This window comes from Scomber scombrus, chromosome 3 (genome assembly GCF_963691925.1).
Source record: "Scomber scombrus chromosome 3, fScoSco1.1, whole genome shotgun sequence".
NCBI lineage: Eukaryota > Metazoa > Chordata > Actinopteri > Scombriformes > Scombridae > Scomber > Scomber scombrus.
Genome location: NC_084972.1, coordinates 19,918,142 through 19,935,062, shown reverse-complemented (window position 1 = coordinate 19,935,062; position 16,921 = coordinate 19,918,142). Strand labels below are relative to the sequence as shown.

Below are 16,921 nucleotides of genomic sequence, written 5' to 3'. Positions count from 1 at the left end.
TTGTAGGCACTGCAATTTAAATCAACAAACAAACAAACAAACAAAATGGAACAGAAAAAAGAAATGGGAAGCTTTTGATAGCATGCTGTCAAAACACCAAGCATATTACAAAACGCTATATTTTTACAAGCTATTACTGTCACAGTTCTGCTCTTATTTTCCTACAACTCTGGTAAATTTGCAGTCACCCCACCTCTGCTCCACTCCTGCCAGTTAGCCACACCCCGCACATCAGTTAAGGGGCGTTCACACCAAACAAGATGAACGCAAATTTGTTGCACGGCAAACGAGAATCTGTCGCGCTATCGCTCGAGTTTTGACGCGTGACCATAATGTAAAATTCTGTCATCTCGCCATTGCGTGAGTAGCGAGCCCGCCCATTTTCACTACATAACAACAACATTGCTTCTTCAATCATCTATCATGGCTGAGATCTTTTCTCTCATATATGTGTCCCTGAGGCTTTTCCATTTCCTACGACACACATCAAATGAGAAAAATACACGTAAATTAACTGTTGAATCTAGTAAACAAGTAAATGCCGGGAAAGCCAGCTTTTTTTCACTTTTTTTTCTTCAAAACTTTATAAGGGAAAGCCAGCTATGCTAACTGGGGCTATACGTCAGTGACGTCGGGAAAATCTCAACGCTGATAGGCCGTTGTGTCACGGCGTCACGTGATGTCGCCTCAAAAGTTCAAAATGTTCAACTCGCGTGGATTGCGTCGCCCGGCACAAATTTGCGTCTAATCGCCTAACCGCGTGGCCTGCCTGCTCACCTGCTGCTGACTCTGCTTCATTGGTGACCCTGAACCCAGCCTTCCCCCTTGTGCAGTCTGCCAAATACCTGTTCAGTTACCTTGCTGACTGTATAATAAAGATCTTTTGAAAACTGCTCCCTGGTGTTGTGCTGCACTTGGGTCCAACCACCTCCATACCCGTTACAATTATCCAATTTAACACAGAAAGAAATAATAAAACGGTAGACTATCTGAATGGTTTGGTACCAATAAGGAAACATATCCATCCATCCATCCATCTTCTTCCGCTTATCCGGGGTCGGGTCGCGGGGGCAGCAGCCTTAGCAGGGAAACCCAGACTTCCCTCTCCCCAGCCACTTCGTCCAGCTCTTCCCGGCGGATGCCAAGGCGTTCCCAGGCCAGCCGAGAGACATAGTTTCTCCAGCGTGTCCTGGGTCTTTCCCGGGGTCTCCTACCGGTGGGACGTGCCCTGAAAACTTCACCTGGGAGGCGTCCGGGAGGCATCCTAACTAGATGCCCGAGCCACCTCAACTGGCTCTTCTCAACGCGGAGGAGCAGCGGGTCTACTCCGAGCTCCTCCCGGATGACCGAGCTTCTCACCCTATCTCTAAGGGAGAGCCCAGCCACCCTACGGAGGAAGCTCATTTCGGCCGCTTGTACCCGCGATCTCGTTCTTTCGGTCACTACCCAAAGCTCATGACCATGGGTAGGGTAGGAACGAAGATCGACTGGTAAATTGAGAGCTTCGCCTTTCGGCTCCGCTCTCTCTTCACCACGACGGATCTGTGCAGAGTCCGCATTACTGCAGACGCTGCACTGATCCGCCTGTCGATCTCCCGCTCCATCCTTCCCTCACTCGTGAACAAGATCCCGAGGTACTTGAACTCCTCCACTTGGGGCAGGATCTCATCCCCGACCCGGAGAGTGCACTTCACCCTTTTCCGGCTGAGGACCATGGACTCGGATTTGGAGGTGCTGATTCTCATCCCGGCCGCTTCACACTCGGCGGCGAACCGATCCAGTGAGAGTTGGAGGTCACGGTCTGATGAAGCCAACAGGACCACATCATCTGCAAAAAGCAGTGACCCAATCCTGAGGTCACCAAACCGGAACCCCTCAACGCCCTGGCTGCGCCTAGAAATCCTGTCCATAAAAATTATGAACAGGATCGGTGACAAAGGGCAGCCCTGGCGGAGTCCAACCCCCACCGGAAACAAGTCCGACTTACTACCAGCTATGCGGACCAAGCTCTGACACCGGTCGTACAGGGAACGGACGGCCCGTATCAGGGGGTCCGATACCCCGTACTCCCGGAGAACCCCCCACAGGACCCCCCGAGGGACACGGTCGAATGCCTTTTCCAAGTCCACAAAGCACACGTGGACTGGTTGGGCAAACTCCCATGCACCCTCAAGGATCCCGCAGAGGGTGTAGAGCTGGTCCACAGTTCCACGACCCGGGCGAAAACCACATTGTTCCTCCTGAATCCGAGGTTCGACTATCCGACGGACCCTCCTCTCCAGTACCCCCGAATAGACCTTACCAGGGAGGCTGAGGAGTGTGATCCCCCTATAGTTGGAACACACCCTCCGGTCCCCCTTCTTAAAAAGAGGGACCACCACCCCAGTCTGCCAATCCAGAGGCACTGCCCCCGATGTCCACGCGATGTTGCAGAGTCGTGTCAACCATGACAGCCCCACAACATCCAGGGCCTTGAGGAACTCCGGGCGGATCTCGTCCACCCCCGGGGCCCTGCCACCAAGGAGCTTTTTGACTACCTCGGCGACCTCGGCCCCAGAGATAGGAGAGCTCTTGCCCGGGTCCCCAGACCCTGCTTCCTTACCGGAAGGCGTGTCGGTGGGATTGAGGAGGTCTTCGAAGTATTCCCTCCACCGATCCACAACGTCCCGAGTCGAGGTCAGCAGCACACCGTCTCCACCATACACAGTGTTGACGATGCACTGCTTCCCCCTCCTGAGACGCCGGATGGTGGTCCAGAACCTCTTCGAAGCCGTCCGGAAGTCGTTCTATAAGGAAACATAGAATTTGCTATTTGTCGTTCCGGGGGGGGGGGGGGGGGGGTGTGTGACACACACACACACACACACACACACACACACACACACACACACACACACACACACACACACACACACACACACACACACTTTTCTGTGGTATGTCAAACTCAGAACACATATTTATTCTTACTTTACACAGACTTAGTTTAAATTAACTGTGTTCTAGTGGTCTTCCACTTCCCTGTCACTCACTCAGCTAACCACACTCACACTGCACTGACGTCAGCAAATGAAGCAAGTATAAAACCCTGAGCACATCTGCAGAACACTAGCCAGAATGATTTCTCTGAACCATCCCTTGGCAGTTATATATGTATTGAGTATTTTGATTTCAGGATGTGCTGCAAACTGCAATGACCGACAGGTTAAGATGGAAGATGGCAGATGCTGTGATCAGTGTCCCCCAGGTAAAACATGTATTAAAATGATTAACTTTTAAAGTAATAACAATGTTATTAATATAAATCTGTTGTATCATTTGATAAAATTACAACATTGTCTTTATATGACCAGTGAAAGATTGCACCCAAGGTAAATTTAAATGATATTCATAATTTTAAAAGTAACTGACTTTATTTTTTTCTTATTTCAAAGGAACATATGTGAAGAAGTTCTGCTCAAAGCTCAAAAAAACTGTCTGTAGTTCCTGTAAGGAAGGCTTCTTCTCCCACACATATAACATCTTTGACAGATGTGAAGAATGTCGATCATGCAAACAAGGTAAGACTGAAAATCATAATAAATAAAAATTGCACCCCTGCTCTGAGAATAGCCCACAAAACATCTGCTACTCATATTAAACAATGCGTTTGACACAGTGGAAAAAAGTCCATACTGCTGTAACCTGGAAATCCCGTGGTTTGAACTTTTGCCTGTCCACAGATTATGCTGAGAAATGTACAGCGACCACAAATGCAAACTGTTCTTGCCGCTCTGGCTTCCTGTGCTCCAACAATATGTGCTCAAAATGTGAGGAAAACAAATGTGTCACAGGGGAGAAACCACTGAGGACAGGTAAGAACGGTTTTGCTTTTGAGCTATTAGAAATAAGCTGTGATGGCACTTTATTACTTTAAAAATGATATGCTGCTGGCACTACGACGGCACAAATCTGGTTTGATTATTTGAATATATCTGTTACTATTTTATTTGTTATGATTGTGGGTGTGGGTCAGGGGGTGTCAAGGTGCATGAATATACCCCAATGGAAAGAACATTGTTAAAGATGAAACCAGTGTCCAACCTTTGTGGCTTCAGTATTGATAATCTAATGATGTCATATATAATAATATAACAGTCAGATGGATGAAATGAGCACTTTTACTTTAACACTACTTACTTTAGTACTAGAGTACTAGAGTATTTTTACCCTGGTGCTTTAAGTGACAGATATGAGTACTTCTTCCACCACTGCATACCAAACATACAGCAAGAACATGTTAGTTATGCCAGACAGAATGCAAGCTGTGCTTTGACTTTTAGTTTCTTTCTGTCTTCACTGGTGTAGGATTGATCGAGTATTCATACCAGTGTAAACCAGCATGCCCTGAAAAAGAATATTATGATGCGAAAATGGATATCTGCAAGCCATGGTCACAGTAAGACCTATTCAAAAGTATAGAGTATATAATGTATAATGTCAGTGCTCTGGCGCTCCAAATGACAGCAACATAAATGATTCCTGGTCAACAGGTGCAATGTGTTGGGACTTGGAGAAAAGTTTCCAGGGAACAAAACCCACAACTCAATATGCTTTAGAAATGGTATGTAGACGTAACAAAATTTTATCACAATAATAATATTTGTTATGTTGTACAAAAGTACTCAATGACAGTTCAGCTTTGTTGAAGTAACTTGACTGTGTTGATTTTTTACCAGATGGAGGTTTCTTGCAGGTGACTCTTGGCATTGGCTTCGTTTTGCTTTCTCTCACTCTTCTTATGTTAGTATCTTATACCTGTATGAAGGTCCTAAGGAAGCACAAAGCAAGTAAGTGGGCTTCAACAGAAATACTGCACATGTGAATATGTCAACTGAACATAATTTAAATATAAACATGTACTAATTTCATTTATTACAAAACACACAAGTACTGTTCTATTCTCGTTAATCAAAAACATTAAAGTCCTTATGCAGAATAATGTATGTGCAGTTTGACATTACAGGACTGTTTTGTTAACATTAAACAGTTTCTCTGTGCTCATCAAAAATCAGAGTTTAAGTGGTGGGCCTATGACGCAGATTTGTGACATCACAAGTAGTTTGGAGCCAATCGTATACAACTTAGACAAGTGTGATGCAAGTGGATAGCTCCCAGTCTGAAAAGTAAAGCCAATGTGCAAGTGCCTTAAATCTGAATTATTTCTAATGGCCAACAGGGGGTGGCTCCGCTGTATGGAAAATTACCCTTCTTCTCACTTGATTTATTACCCCACTTAACAGTTTCCTAATGAGTTTATGGTCTCAATCGTTAGTTTCAAGTCTTCTTCAATGCGGCATGACTTTCATTTTGTAAATGATGGTCCCAATTAAAGTATAATAGACAAAAAGCAAAGTATGTTTTAGGGCTTGGCTAACTTGTGATTGACAGGTCTACCAAGGCAACAACATTGATTATGATTCACAGGGTATCAGTGTAGCTTCCACTACTGTTTTAGATCATGAAACTTAAAAACATTTTGATCGTCCGAAAAAGTTTTGTTCAGCGTTTGGTTACTAAAAGACCCTCTAAAGAGTTGGTTGTACCATGTGTCTGGTAATAGAATTTGCTTGTTTTTCACTAGCGAGCTTTAGCATTAGCATTATCACAGTTAACCATAGGCTGTAAATGCACTGTGCTAACTAGGCTAGCAGTTAGCACTAGGGTCAGCTCCACCCTTCCGTCCAAATATAGTCACCTCTGGCTCCAAAAATTCAAAAGAAGGGTCTAGTTGTTGTCTAGCTGACCCAACACCCCCGCTTCAATGTATGTATTTCTGTAGTGCTACATTTCTACAGCAGGCATTTGATAAGATTGTTTGAACCTGCTACTAATTTTAAATTTTAAAATGCTGTTTGTTATTACTGTCTCTGTTTCAGAAGACAATCCTATTGACATTGTAACAGTCTCTACCAACACCTGTGACTTTCACCTGTCAAAAGAGGAGAGTGGGCTCCAGCTCTTCATCCAGGATGAATCCAAGGATATCAATAGTATGGCCCCACTGCTGCTGGAAAGGGTCAAGACGATTTGAAAAAGACCAAGCTGACAAGATCTGTGTGATTTAATAGTAAAAAGCTTGTTGCTCCATGCCAGCACACGTTAAGGTTAGAGATGTGTTCTTGTGAAAAAAATGGTCCTTGGTTCAAACTCCAGACTAGAAGGAGGGATCTGAGCTGGAAAGTGAAAGAACAGCATATGTGCCTTGATCATAACCACTGTTGTGGTGTCCTTGAGCAAGGCATGTAACCTCCTTTTGCTCCAGTAGAGCTCAGAGGTGAACAGTTAAGACAACACTTGCAACTTTCAGGTCTGAATGTGTGCAACCGTGAGTATGGAGTTTTCAGATAGAAATGCAATATAGTAAATAATGTGAAAATCAAAAGGATTAACCACTTAGTTACCACTTAAATATACACACAGAGGGCCGGACTGTGACGATAAAGATACAGTATGTTTGAAAATTTACTGAAATTATGTAAATAACTGGATTTTTGTACAATGCCAAAGATTTTTTGTCCACATGATGAAGCGACGCTGAATGCTTCCAATGTGTGTGTATGTGAAGGAAAATATGTAATAATATAAATGTTTATCTATTTTAAAATTAATTTTCTATTTTCTTTTCTTTCTACTGTATTCTTATTCTGCTGCTGCTGTAACACCTGAATTCACCTGCTGGGATCAGCGAAGATTATCTTATTTTATCTTAATCCACTTTGGACAAAAGCGTCTGCCTAATCTAATAATTGGAGAGCTAATTGGTTAGAATGTCAAGGTCTGGTCACATTCGCAGTCCTGCAATGCAGTCTGAGTGAGAGTCCATTTCAGGCATCTGGCATTACTAAATTCCTAAATGATATCCATTTTGCAACTTATTCAACTTTCAATGCCTTTATTGTCATTGCACAGCAGTACAACGAAATTGTGTGATTCTATGGCTAATACACATAAAAACAGCATAGACAATAAACATAAACATAAAACAAACGATGAGACACATAAAATACACTATATATAAATATACTATAAAAATGGCAGTAATAAATAAATAAATATAAATACAGATGAAACTTGATTGCATAGTTGATCCAGCCGAGGTGCATATGCAGTATGCACTACTGCACATTTGGTGAACTAATTGGCAATTGGATAAAAACTGTTAAGGAGTCTGGAAGTGCGAGATCTCATGGACCAGTGCCACCTTCCAGAGGGCAGCAGTGTGAATTGTGGGTGTCCTGGGTGGGAAGACTTCTTGATTATGTTTGTGGCCTTACTAAGACTGTGAACCAATGATGTTTTGGGCTGGCTTGACGACCCTCTGGAGGATCCTTATCAGATTAATTTGATTCATTTTGTTGACGCCTCAAAACAAATATGTTTGTACATTTGTATTATCCTATGAATTTCAACTGCGCTTTATTACAATGACAATTGTACAAAATGAGTAAAACATTTTTTTCTGTTTTGATAATTTGTGTCAGTCTGTGACGATGATAGGGAACCCATTTCTTAGTTCTATCCTTCCAGCACTATGAGAACAAATATGCTCTGTTTCTCATTATAAGGAGAAACACTTTATAAAACCAGATAATTTAATTTTATAATTTATAGTTACAGTATCACAGTGTTTTATAACAAGCCTTTCAGCTCAGACTGAATATCTATTTATTGGGAATATTCCTTGGTACAATGACATACCAACATATTAAAATACGATGAGAAGAGTTTCAAAAAAAGTCATTCTAAGGACAAAAGCATGTCATTATCAGGGCTATATCCAAGATTTTAGATACAGTTGTGAAAACTAAATGCAGCTTTTTTAGATAAAAATGTTTGATTACAAACAGATAACTAACAGTTATACTGTTAGATCATTTCTGAACATATTGACTAAAAAGTCACTAAATCCTAAATATTTTAATGTAAATATTGACAGGTTACATTATATATAGAAGCAAAGACAGCAGGTCTGTGTTCCAACAGGGTGTATTATACAGTACATTAGAGGTGTAGATGTATCAGTGAACTAATCTACGATTTTAATAAATTCCAACCACATCACAAATTAACAAAACCATCGCTATAAAATATATGCACACCACAGGATATCACAGACGAGTCAGCATATTACTGTAACTGGTTGCAAAAACCACATCACCAAAGCCTTGAGGACAAAACCTCAGAGCCCCCCCTTTTAGTAAAATGTGTTATTTTTCGTTATTAAATAATTTGTTTCAGTAAATGTAAACAATCAAATGAATACCTCACTACGTAACGTAATAATTGCACTGCTAACTGACAAGGTACATTTTTATTTTTAGTAAAATGTGTCTTATGTGAAGATCCCCTCCAGACATGTTTTATAATACACTGATAATAATAATAGTAATCATGATTATTATTATTATTTGAGTATATGTTTTTTCCACAAAAACATTGTTACCAAGTTAAAAATCCTTAAAATTAGCCTACATCTCCTCCTCCCTCATTAAAACATTTTTCATCACAGTGAAGGCCAAATGTCCAACTGTAATTGTATTGTAATCATAATTGTAACTGTAATAGGCAAGACACATTTTTTTTAATGGACTTTAAATTCTCCCTCCATTCAAAATGTTTTCTTGTTCCTTCAGTTGGATGTGTGTGCTTCACTTTGCAGGGTGGAGTGTGTGCAGAGTTTGACACTAGAATGACTAGTTTCCACTTTCATCTGCTGACAGTGGAAAGTTTCTCTGTGCTCACTTAAAATCCAGTTTCAAGGTGTGGCCTTCATATATGATTTTTGACTTCACACTTTGGCAGCTAACTGTGGTCCAATATTCAACTTACACATGTGATGTGAAAACTTGAAGCCTCCAATCAATCAATAAATCAATTTTTATTTATGTAGTGCCAAATCTCAACAAAGTCATCTCAAGGTACTTTTCAGAAGGTCTAGACCGTACTCTTTCATTTAATTTAAAGAGACCCAACTTTCCCCCATGAGCAAGCACTTGAGCGCACCCATGAGCAGCCATCTAACTTGACTGGTTAGGGTTGAGGGAAAGAGAGAGAAAGGGAGAAGAGGGAGGGACACACTGAGAAGTATACAACCATTGCCATTTTAAGGAGAGAGGAATATTTTATGTACGTCTTCTTTTTTTTTTTTTAATCTGGAGGGGGTCTTTAAACATTTATATATTTTCACCAATAAAAATCAGTCCAAACAGTCTTTGCATGTGAGCAGATGTACTTCCTTCAGGTGAGCAGTGGGGGCGCTGTAGAGCACATTTCTGCAGGTTGATCATATGACAGCTGCCTGCGTCCCACTTCCCTTCCTCGCTGGAAAACGCCACATCTGACAGGGAGGGAGAAACAGACACAAGCACAGGGGAGAGTGACCACCGACCTCAAGATGCTGGCACTAATAAACCGGCTTTTGGACTGGTTCAAGTCTCTGTTTTGGAAGGATGAGATGGAGCTGACGCTGGTCGGCCTCCAGTACTCGGGAAAAACAACATTTGTAAACGTGATCGCTGTAAGTCTTCAGCTGCTAGCCACTTTTGCTAGTGTAGTGCTAATGCCATTAGCGCTAATAATGGGATAACAGTTACAGAGCTAAGTCTGATGTAATGAAAATTAATGTGTGGTTTGTCTTCTGGGACCTCAGCATCCATAAAAGCAACCCCGACAGCTGAGTCAGGTTGTTTGTGTCAACAAGTCAGCTGAGCTAACTGTGTTGCTCGTCGGCTAGTTGTTATGAATGTTTAGCATGCTAAAACCAAACGCAGCATACATGCTTCTGCTCAGTTGTAACTTAAATTTGATCCCCTTCAAACTGTTGGATCATTTCTGACTGAGTTCAAGGCTGTCACCGTTTTTTTTTTGCCTACAGGAAGTTCAGTATAAAAACATGTTGACCATTACAACAACTACCTGAAGTGCAGCCAAACACACATTTGTACCAAGGTACTCTGCAGCAAAGTGAAGCTGGTATCACTCGCTCACACACTCAAAACACACACAAATTCATATTATTCTTCTGATTTTAGGGAGCTTGTTTCATAGAGATGAACTGGAGACGGGGTCGGTTATTTTTAAACTTGCATATCCATTTGTGAGAAGAAAAATCTTCATCTCTCTCTCAGTTATTGTGTAAGACAGACAGGTTACTTAAACACACACAAAAAAAGTGACTCTATAAACAGTTGAGTGAGGGTCACACAAACAGTGGTTAGTGCTTTTTTTGTGACCATGTGAAATGACAACTGTGATGGAAGTACACAGACAGATTGTATCTTCTGCTCTGACCTCCTGTCATTGAAGCTGAAGTGCATTGGTTTCTTGGCAAGACGTTTCCCTTGTGCAACTTTGCGGGGATTTTACAAAAGTGGTGTTTCTGATGGAGCAAGTGTCATTGGCTAATCATTTGAGGGCAACAGAGTTTTTAGCAGTGTGTTGTGAAAAGCAAACTTCAGTTTTTTGGGTAACAGAATAGTTATAAGCTTGCAGAGGCGATGGCTCTCGCGACATTTTGCACAGTTGCCTTTTAGTCCACCGCCTGTCTCTGATGACTAATCAAATTGAACTGTAGCTGTAGTATGAGTGTGACTGCGTTTCATTGGTGCACAGCCTTCCAGCTTAATGTAAAAATATTTCCTGCTTAATTTGGTACGGTAGGGAATGACATCGATAACTAATGGACCTTCAAACTGGGTGTCACCAAAGATATGCATGAAATGTACATACGTACAGTCTGCTGTCTGTCCTGTTTGATGCTACGATCTGTACACGTTTACGTAGGACTACATTGATAAGATGTTAGGTTTAGGTTTTGTTTGACATCAGTGGCAACGGAGCTGAGACACTTATTTCGACGACCATTTATATAACGGATTAATTGTGAAAGTTGTTATTTCTATCAAAAATCGGTTCCAGCTTCTCAGTTGTGAGGATTTGTAGCTTTTCTATGTTTAATATGATTGAATATCTCAATGCTTTTTCAGTCATTTGTTGCTGTTTGAAGTCATCTTGGACTTTAGGACACTGACTGTATTTTTGTTGCTGTTGTCAGACAATAAATTAATAAGCAGATTAATTGATAATAATAAATAATTGTTGTTTGCAGCCCTGATCTTTATAAATAAAGTAATTTAGAGAAAGACAGAATCCCAGTTTGCAGAGTCAACAGGTGTAAGTTTTTCTAGGCAGCATCTATTACTACAGTACAAGTGCTAATGGAAGTGTTGTTTATCTAATTCAAGCACAGGAGGAAGCACATCAGCAGTGCATGTTTTATTGTGCATTACAGTTTAAAAAAAGACAACATATTTACAAAATAACGTCTGTCAAGTTGGATTGCAGTGGGCGGATGTAAGAGGAGGAAATTTGGTTTGGGGTTGGAACATAAACTGCACCAAAGAGATGAAAGCAGTCAAAGTCAGCCAAGTTTTGAGTGAATGGGTTGTAGTGTGGGTGGTTCCTCCTTCCTCCTTCTGTCATAAGACTGCTGCATTCATTTCCACTTATCTTCATCAGGTGACTGTCAAGTCATGTGCTGTGAAATGTGCACGCAGCACACAGCGCAGGCTCTCAGCTTTACCAAAGGAGGCCAGGGAGAGGGACTATAAACAGCTTGCAGAGTTTGATGTGAAAGGGGAATTGCTACAGATTCTGTATGCTAATGTATTTTTTCCCACTTCTTTTTCCCATAATGAACTGTTACTATGACTGAACTTTGTTAGACATAAACTAGATTTCAAAAACCATATATTGTTAAATATTAGAACATTTTATTATTTCTACTACCTCTTTAATTGTTTTTTATTAGTCTCGTGCTCTTAATGGTTTATGAATTATTTAAAAACATATAGTAAAACAGCTAGTTTTTTATGAACAGATTTTTTTTTCATTTAAAACTTAAAACTAATATTGTTTAGGGATAAACACAAACAAAATTGTACATGTGACTAATTTTTCTTACTAGAAACTTCGACTTTAAAATGTATGCATGATACAGTTGAGTGACCAATTTAAAATGAGTGTGTGAAATAGTTGCTTTAATATACTTTGGGGCGAGTAACTGTAGTTCACTGTGTACAGTTTTTTAGTTGCCAACTATTTAATTAATTGACAACTGACTTGATAATTGATTGATTTCAAAATTCTGTGGTTACAGATTCTCAGATGTGAATATTGTCTGTTTTTTTAGTCCTCTGTGACAGTAATAATAATAATAGTAATTATAATTATAATGATAATGATGTCTGGTTTCTTTAGTCCTCCATGACGGTAAACTGAATATATTTGTGTTGTAGATTAAACAAGACATTTGTGGACGATGTCATCTTGTGCTTTTGGAAACAACCAATGGACATTGTTCACTATTTTCTCATATTTTATGAGCAAAACAACTAATGGATTAATTAAGAAAATATAAAAATCGGATTAATTGATAATAAAATAATTGTTAGTTGTAGCCCGAATGTGTACACATGCATAACTATCCTACTTAACACATGCTCTACATTAAATTGTGATATTTTCAGCCATCACAAGTCACAGAATTTTCTAAGAAATGACTTTAAAAGTGTGCTTATGTTTTTCCTTTCAGTCTGGGCATTTCAGTGAAGACATGATCCCTACAGTTGGGTTCAATATGAGGAAGGTCACCAAAGGAAACGTCACCATCAAGGTAGATATTTGAGTCTTCCTGTTCACTTTTTTCAAAACATAACTGCAATTAGTCTGGACAGTTAGTGAAATGTTGACAGCGCACTGGTTTTTATAAGGAGGTAGTACTGTAAATGAAATGTTAATGACATTTGAAACCAGAATATCATGTGATAATGTGCCCTTCATTCTGTAGATCTGGGATATAGGAGGGCAGCCAAGGTTCAGGAGCATGTGGGAGCGGTACTGTCGGGGAGTTAATGCAATCGTGTGAGTGAGCAAGTTCTGGCGTTTTAAGCTTGCCAGATAAATAAATGAAACTATCACTTGCTGCTGGTGTTGGACTGGACATACTGTAAATGTATTTTAAATGCATCCTACTAACTGTTTCAGTTTTACTCATTTTCAGGTACATGGTTGATGCAGCAGATCGAGAAAAGGTGGAGGCGTCTAGAAATGAGCTTCATAATTTATTAGACAAACCACAGTTGCAAGGAATTCCTGTAAGTGTTCTCCCGAAACTAGATTTAACATTGGACAGAGTTTTGTACCAGACATGCAAAATTATGCGTGGTTTTGTGTCAGTGACTACTTGTTGCACTTCCATATAAGAGTCACTGCTTTGTCACATTTCATGTATTGTTTGTATCGTATCTTTTTTTTAGATTTTGGTACTCGGTAACAAAAGGGATCTCCCCAGTGCTTTAGATGAAAAGCAGCTCATTGAGAAAATGTAAGTATGAGAAGAAGAATACATACAGCATGAAGATTATGAAATCAAAGTCATGAAAATGGTCTGATTCATTCTTGCATAGAGTTGTACTGGAGGAATAATTTGGGATTTAATAATTTGAATATTATTATTATTGTTCCTCAACTTTATTACTTTTTAATTCTACTTTTACCTGATGTAGTTTTTTTTTATTCTACATCAGTTGAACCACTTTTATGCTAATGACATGTTCAGAAAATTGGGACCATTTCTCCTTCATTTCCTATTTTTGTGAAAACTGGAGCTGTGTTAAGTTGTAGCATATTGTGAAGAACTGGCTCCCCCTGCTGTCAAGTGGATAAATGTGCTGAGAGTGACAGTCATCCTCTAAACTGTATCCCACTCTTTCACACCAGCAGGATGCTTTTTTTTGTATTTATTTGTTCATTATTAATCTTTTCCTTCGCAGGAATCTGGCAGCTATTCAGGACAGAGAGATATGCTGCTACTCCATTTCTTGCAAAGAGAAAGACAACATTGGTGAGTTGCAGTTAATGACTGCGATATAGTTTTTGTGTTAACTCAAGGGTGTAATTTCCAGTTTTTCAATTTTTAAAATCTTTCCACAACCAACCACACTCATACTATTATTGCTTGAGTGGAGATTTACTCAGATGAGAGAAGAGATGATCTGATAAAAATGTTGATTTGTTCCTCTGAATTTCCGAGTGACCCCTGAGCTTTGCTTCTCAAGCTACATACAGCTGGATTGGTGTGTGCCCTGACAACAAGACTGCAGGAAATAGCTGAAGCTGAAAAAGAACTTCCGTTTCTATTGCATATTTTTTAAATGTATTCATATTTTAATTTACTACTTTTAGGAAAGCACAATAACTTTTTTAATCTTTTTTTTGTTGAACACCTTCTGAAACCAAACCTGCACCATTGTGTGAACCTTCTGTATAAGTGAAGGGAATAATTATGGTATTTTATTGGGTTTTATGTAGCTAAATCTTATCCAACATTGTGTGCCATCATGTTGCTGTGTTGCTACTGAGTTTAAAAAAATGCCTCAGTGATTAACCAATTGTCTAACTGATCCCGGGTTTTTCGTGATTCCAGATATTACACTTCAGTGGCTCATCCAGCACTCAAAATCACGGAGGAGCTGAAAATGCAGAAGTTGTTTCTCAGCTGTGTTTGCCATGTTACCGTCATGCCACACCCTCATCGCTCTGCGATGATGTACAGTCATATCGTCAACTCACATGCTGCACTGTTCTGCTCGTCTCACACTATTTTCTCTCCCCTCCTTTTTTTCTACTATGTGATAGTTTCACAAATCCTTTGAATGCACTACCAAAAACTTCTGATACCAAATTTAAGGAATGTAATTGGCATTATTCTTGATGTAAAGTTGTACTTCAAAATGGAGTTAGAACCTAATTTGGGTTCTACCTTTTTACCCTCAAGGCATTACTCAGTTGAACATACCCAGTGATTTATAACACTAATCTCGGGTATTCAGCAACATCCTGTGGAAGGAAGCTTTATTCGGTCAAACAGGCCTCACATTACAACAGATGTTCTCCACACAGTCAGATATGATGCCAGGAGATGGCTGATGTGGACATACAGGTTTTCCTATTTCTGTCAAGCTCTACTCTGATTGTTTTTTGAGGACTGTCACCTTTTGCTTGATCAGGTTTTCCTCTTTCAAAGACATGTCTGTTGTTTTAGAAAATTGTATTGTAATGCATTTAAGCAAGTCAGTTAAAGCAGGTCTGTACAAATATCAAGCTAGTATGATTTTTACTGATGTGAGATATGAGTGTATGAATATAAGATTCTATTTAAAGTCTGAATGTACTTAAAGTAAAGCTGTACAGGGTTGTGTCGTGCATATTGGCCTCTGTTTGTAAGTCGCCTCAGTGGAATGATGTCCTTTGTGCTGCCTTGAAGCTGAGAGAGTGGCAGAATTTAAAGTGCCTTGTGCAATGTCTCATCTCTTGAAGCAAAGCGGCATGCAAGGTGTGCCTACCTGGGTAGAGGAAATACCACCACTTCAATATATTCAAGAAATAAAAAGGCATGCTTTTTAATTTAGACATTGTCCTGTTATGTTTTTTATTTTATTTCGCAGAACTTTTGAGATGTGATGACTACTGGTTGAATCTTTGTAGGACTAAAATTAATTTAGAGCTGGTTAACACAAAGTGAAGAGTTTGTAGTAAGGGTAAAGATTTGGTTTAAATACTCTTGTCCGGAAGTAAGACAACCCGGTCTCCTAAAGAGTTCTTCACTTTGGGTTAACCAGCTCATTAATTCCTTGACAGTAAGAGTCAACAATGGGAAAAAACATTAAAATACCACAGTGTAAAGTTTTACTTGCCTTGCTGATCAGGTTGATGTTGGGTATAGCTATCCTGGGAATTAGGTCACCAAAGTCCATGTACAAACAGGTGCAACAAAACCTACGGGACAGTCAGTGTGTACACATCCACACACTCCTGAGAAGAGGGATAATCACGCAAAGTGACAACACCTGAGTGGGTGTAACATGGCTCTTTTTTAATGCACTTTAAAAACAAACAAAAGCTCAGTTTCTAAGTGTTCTTTATAGCAATATTTCGATTTTGCAGGTGATTCAAAGGCATCACTCATTTAGGTTTTGCATTTGAAATCGTAATCTTCAAAATAATTAGTAACACACAAGTTAGAAATTATCACTATAAATTCCTGAGTTTACACCATGAGATTCTTTATGGAGGTGCGAACACACCCACATGACATGTTGTCTTGTGGTCGACCAAAACAATAATCATGGAATTTGCTGTGAAACAGCACCTCTTGTCTCAGAGGTTACTGTCCATGAAAGTGTTTGAAATTCTGTGCTGTGGTGCCCCTTCTTTGCTGTAAATCTCTGGGAAAACCTGAATTCTGTCAAAACTCTTAGAAAATGTACACGTGTAAATGAAGTGTTTTACTTTTCAGCTCAGTGTGCGGCCACACTGAGCTGACACTAAAATGTCAGTTATGTTCTAATGAGGGCAGCCTGTCATAGTTAAGTGGTAGTGGCTTCAGTAATTACCCTGAGAACAGTTAAATATACTTTATAGATTATTAATAAGAACAAATGTTGGGTAGCTATGTTGTGAAAAATCCCTTTGGCTCATGTTTATCTTGTAGTTTGCGATAATGCAGTGATATTTCTGTTTATAAAAATGTTAATCTAGTATTATTTTACTGTCCAACCACAATCAAGCCTCAATTCATAAATGTTATTGAGAAAATAATAAAGGTGTTTTTTGTTTACATAATCAGGTCTGCCAGTATACAATTGAATTATAATAGATAATAGTCTATATTCCTTTATTAGTCCCACAGTGGGGAAACTTACATTATTGCAGGAGCAAGTGGATAGCACAATTTTAAGAGCATCAGTAGAAAGAATAAACAACAATAAAGAAATAAGGAAGTGCACGAACAATAAAACAAACAAACAATAGTAGTGAA

General features: G+C 39.7%; 2 protein-coding genes across 2 annotated transcripts; both read left to right on the top strand.

Annotated features, from left to right (window-relative positions):
* The first annotated feature begins 3,210 nt into the window (after positions 1-3,210).
* On the top strand, positions 3,211-6,073 carry tnfrsf18 (tumor necrosis factor receptor superfamily, member 18). The gene is made up of 6 exons (XM_062445239.1): positions 3,211-3,247; positions 3,723-3,854; positions 4,348-4,438; positions 4,533-4,603; positions 4,719-4,829; positions 5,919-6,073. The coding sequence occupies exons 1-6, from the start codon at positions 3,211-3,213 to the stop codon at positions 6,071-6,073; spliced, it is 597 nt and encodes a 198-aa protein (XP_062301223.1).
* A 3,262-nt stretch (positions 6,074-9,335) lies between these two features.
* arl8ba (ADP-ribosylation factor-like 8Ba) lies at positions 9,336-15,511 on the top strand. Its single transcript, XM_062443469.1, has 7 exons — positions 9,336-9,559; positions 12,635-12,715; positions 12,890-12,963; positions 13,103-13,196; positions 13,359-13,426; positions 13,875-13,945; positions 14,528-15,511. Exons 1-7 carry the CDS (start codon positions 9,437-9,439, stop codon positions 14,575-14,577), a joined length of 561 nt encoding a protein of 186 aa, XP_062299453.1. The 5' UTR covers positions 9,336-9,436; the 3' UTR covers positions 14,578-15,511.
* Positions 15,512-16,921: the final 1,410 nt, after the last annotated feature.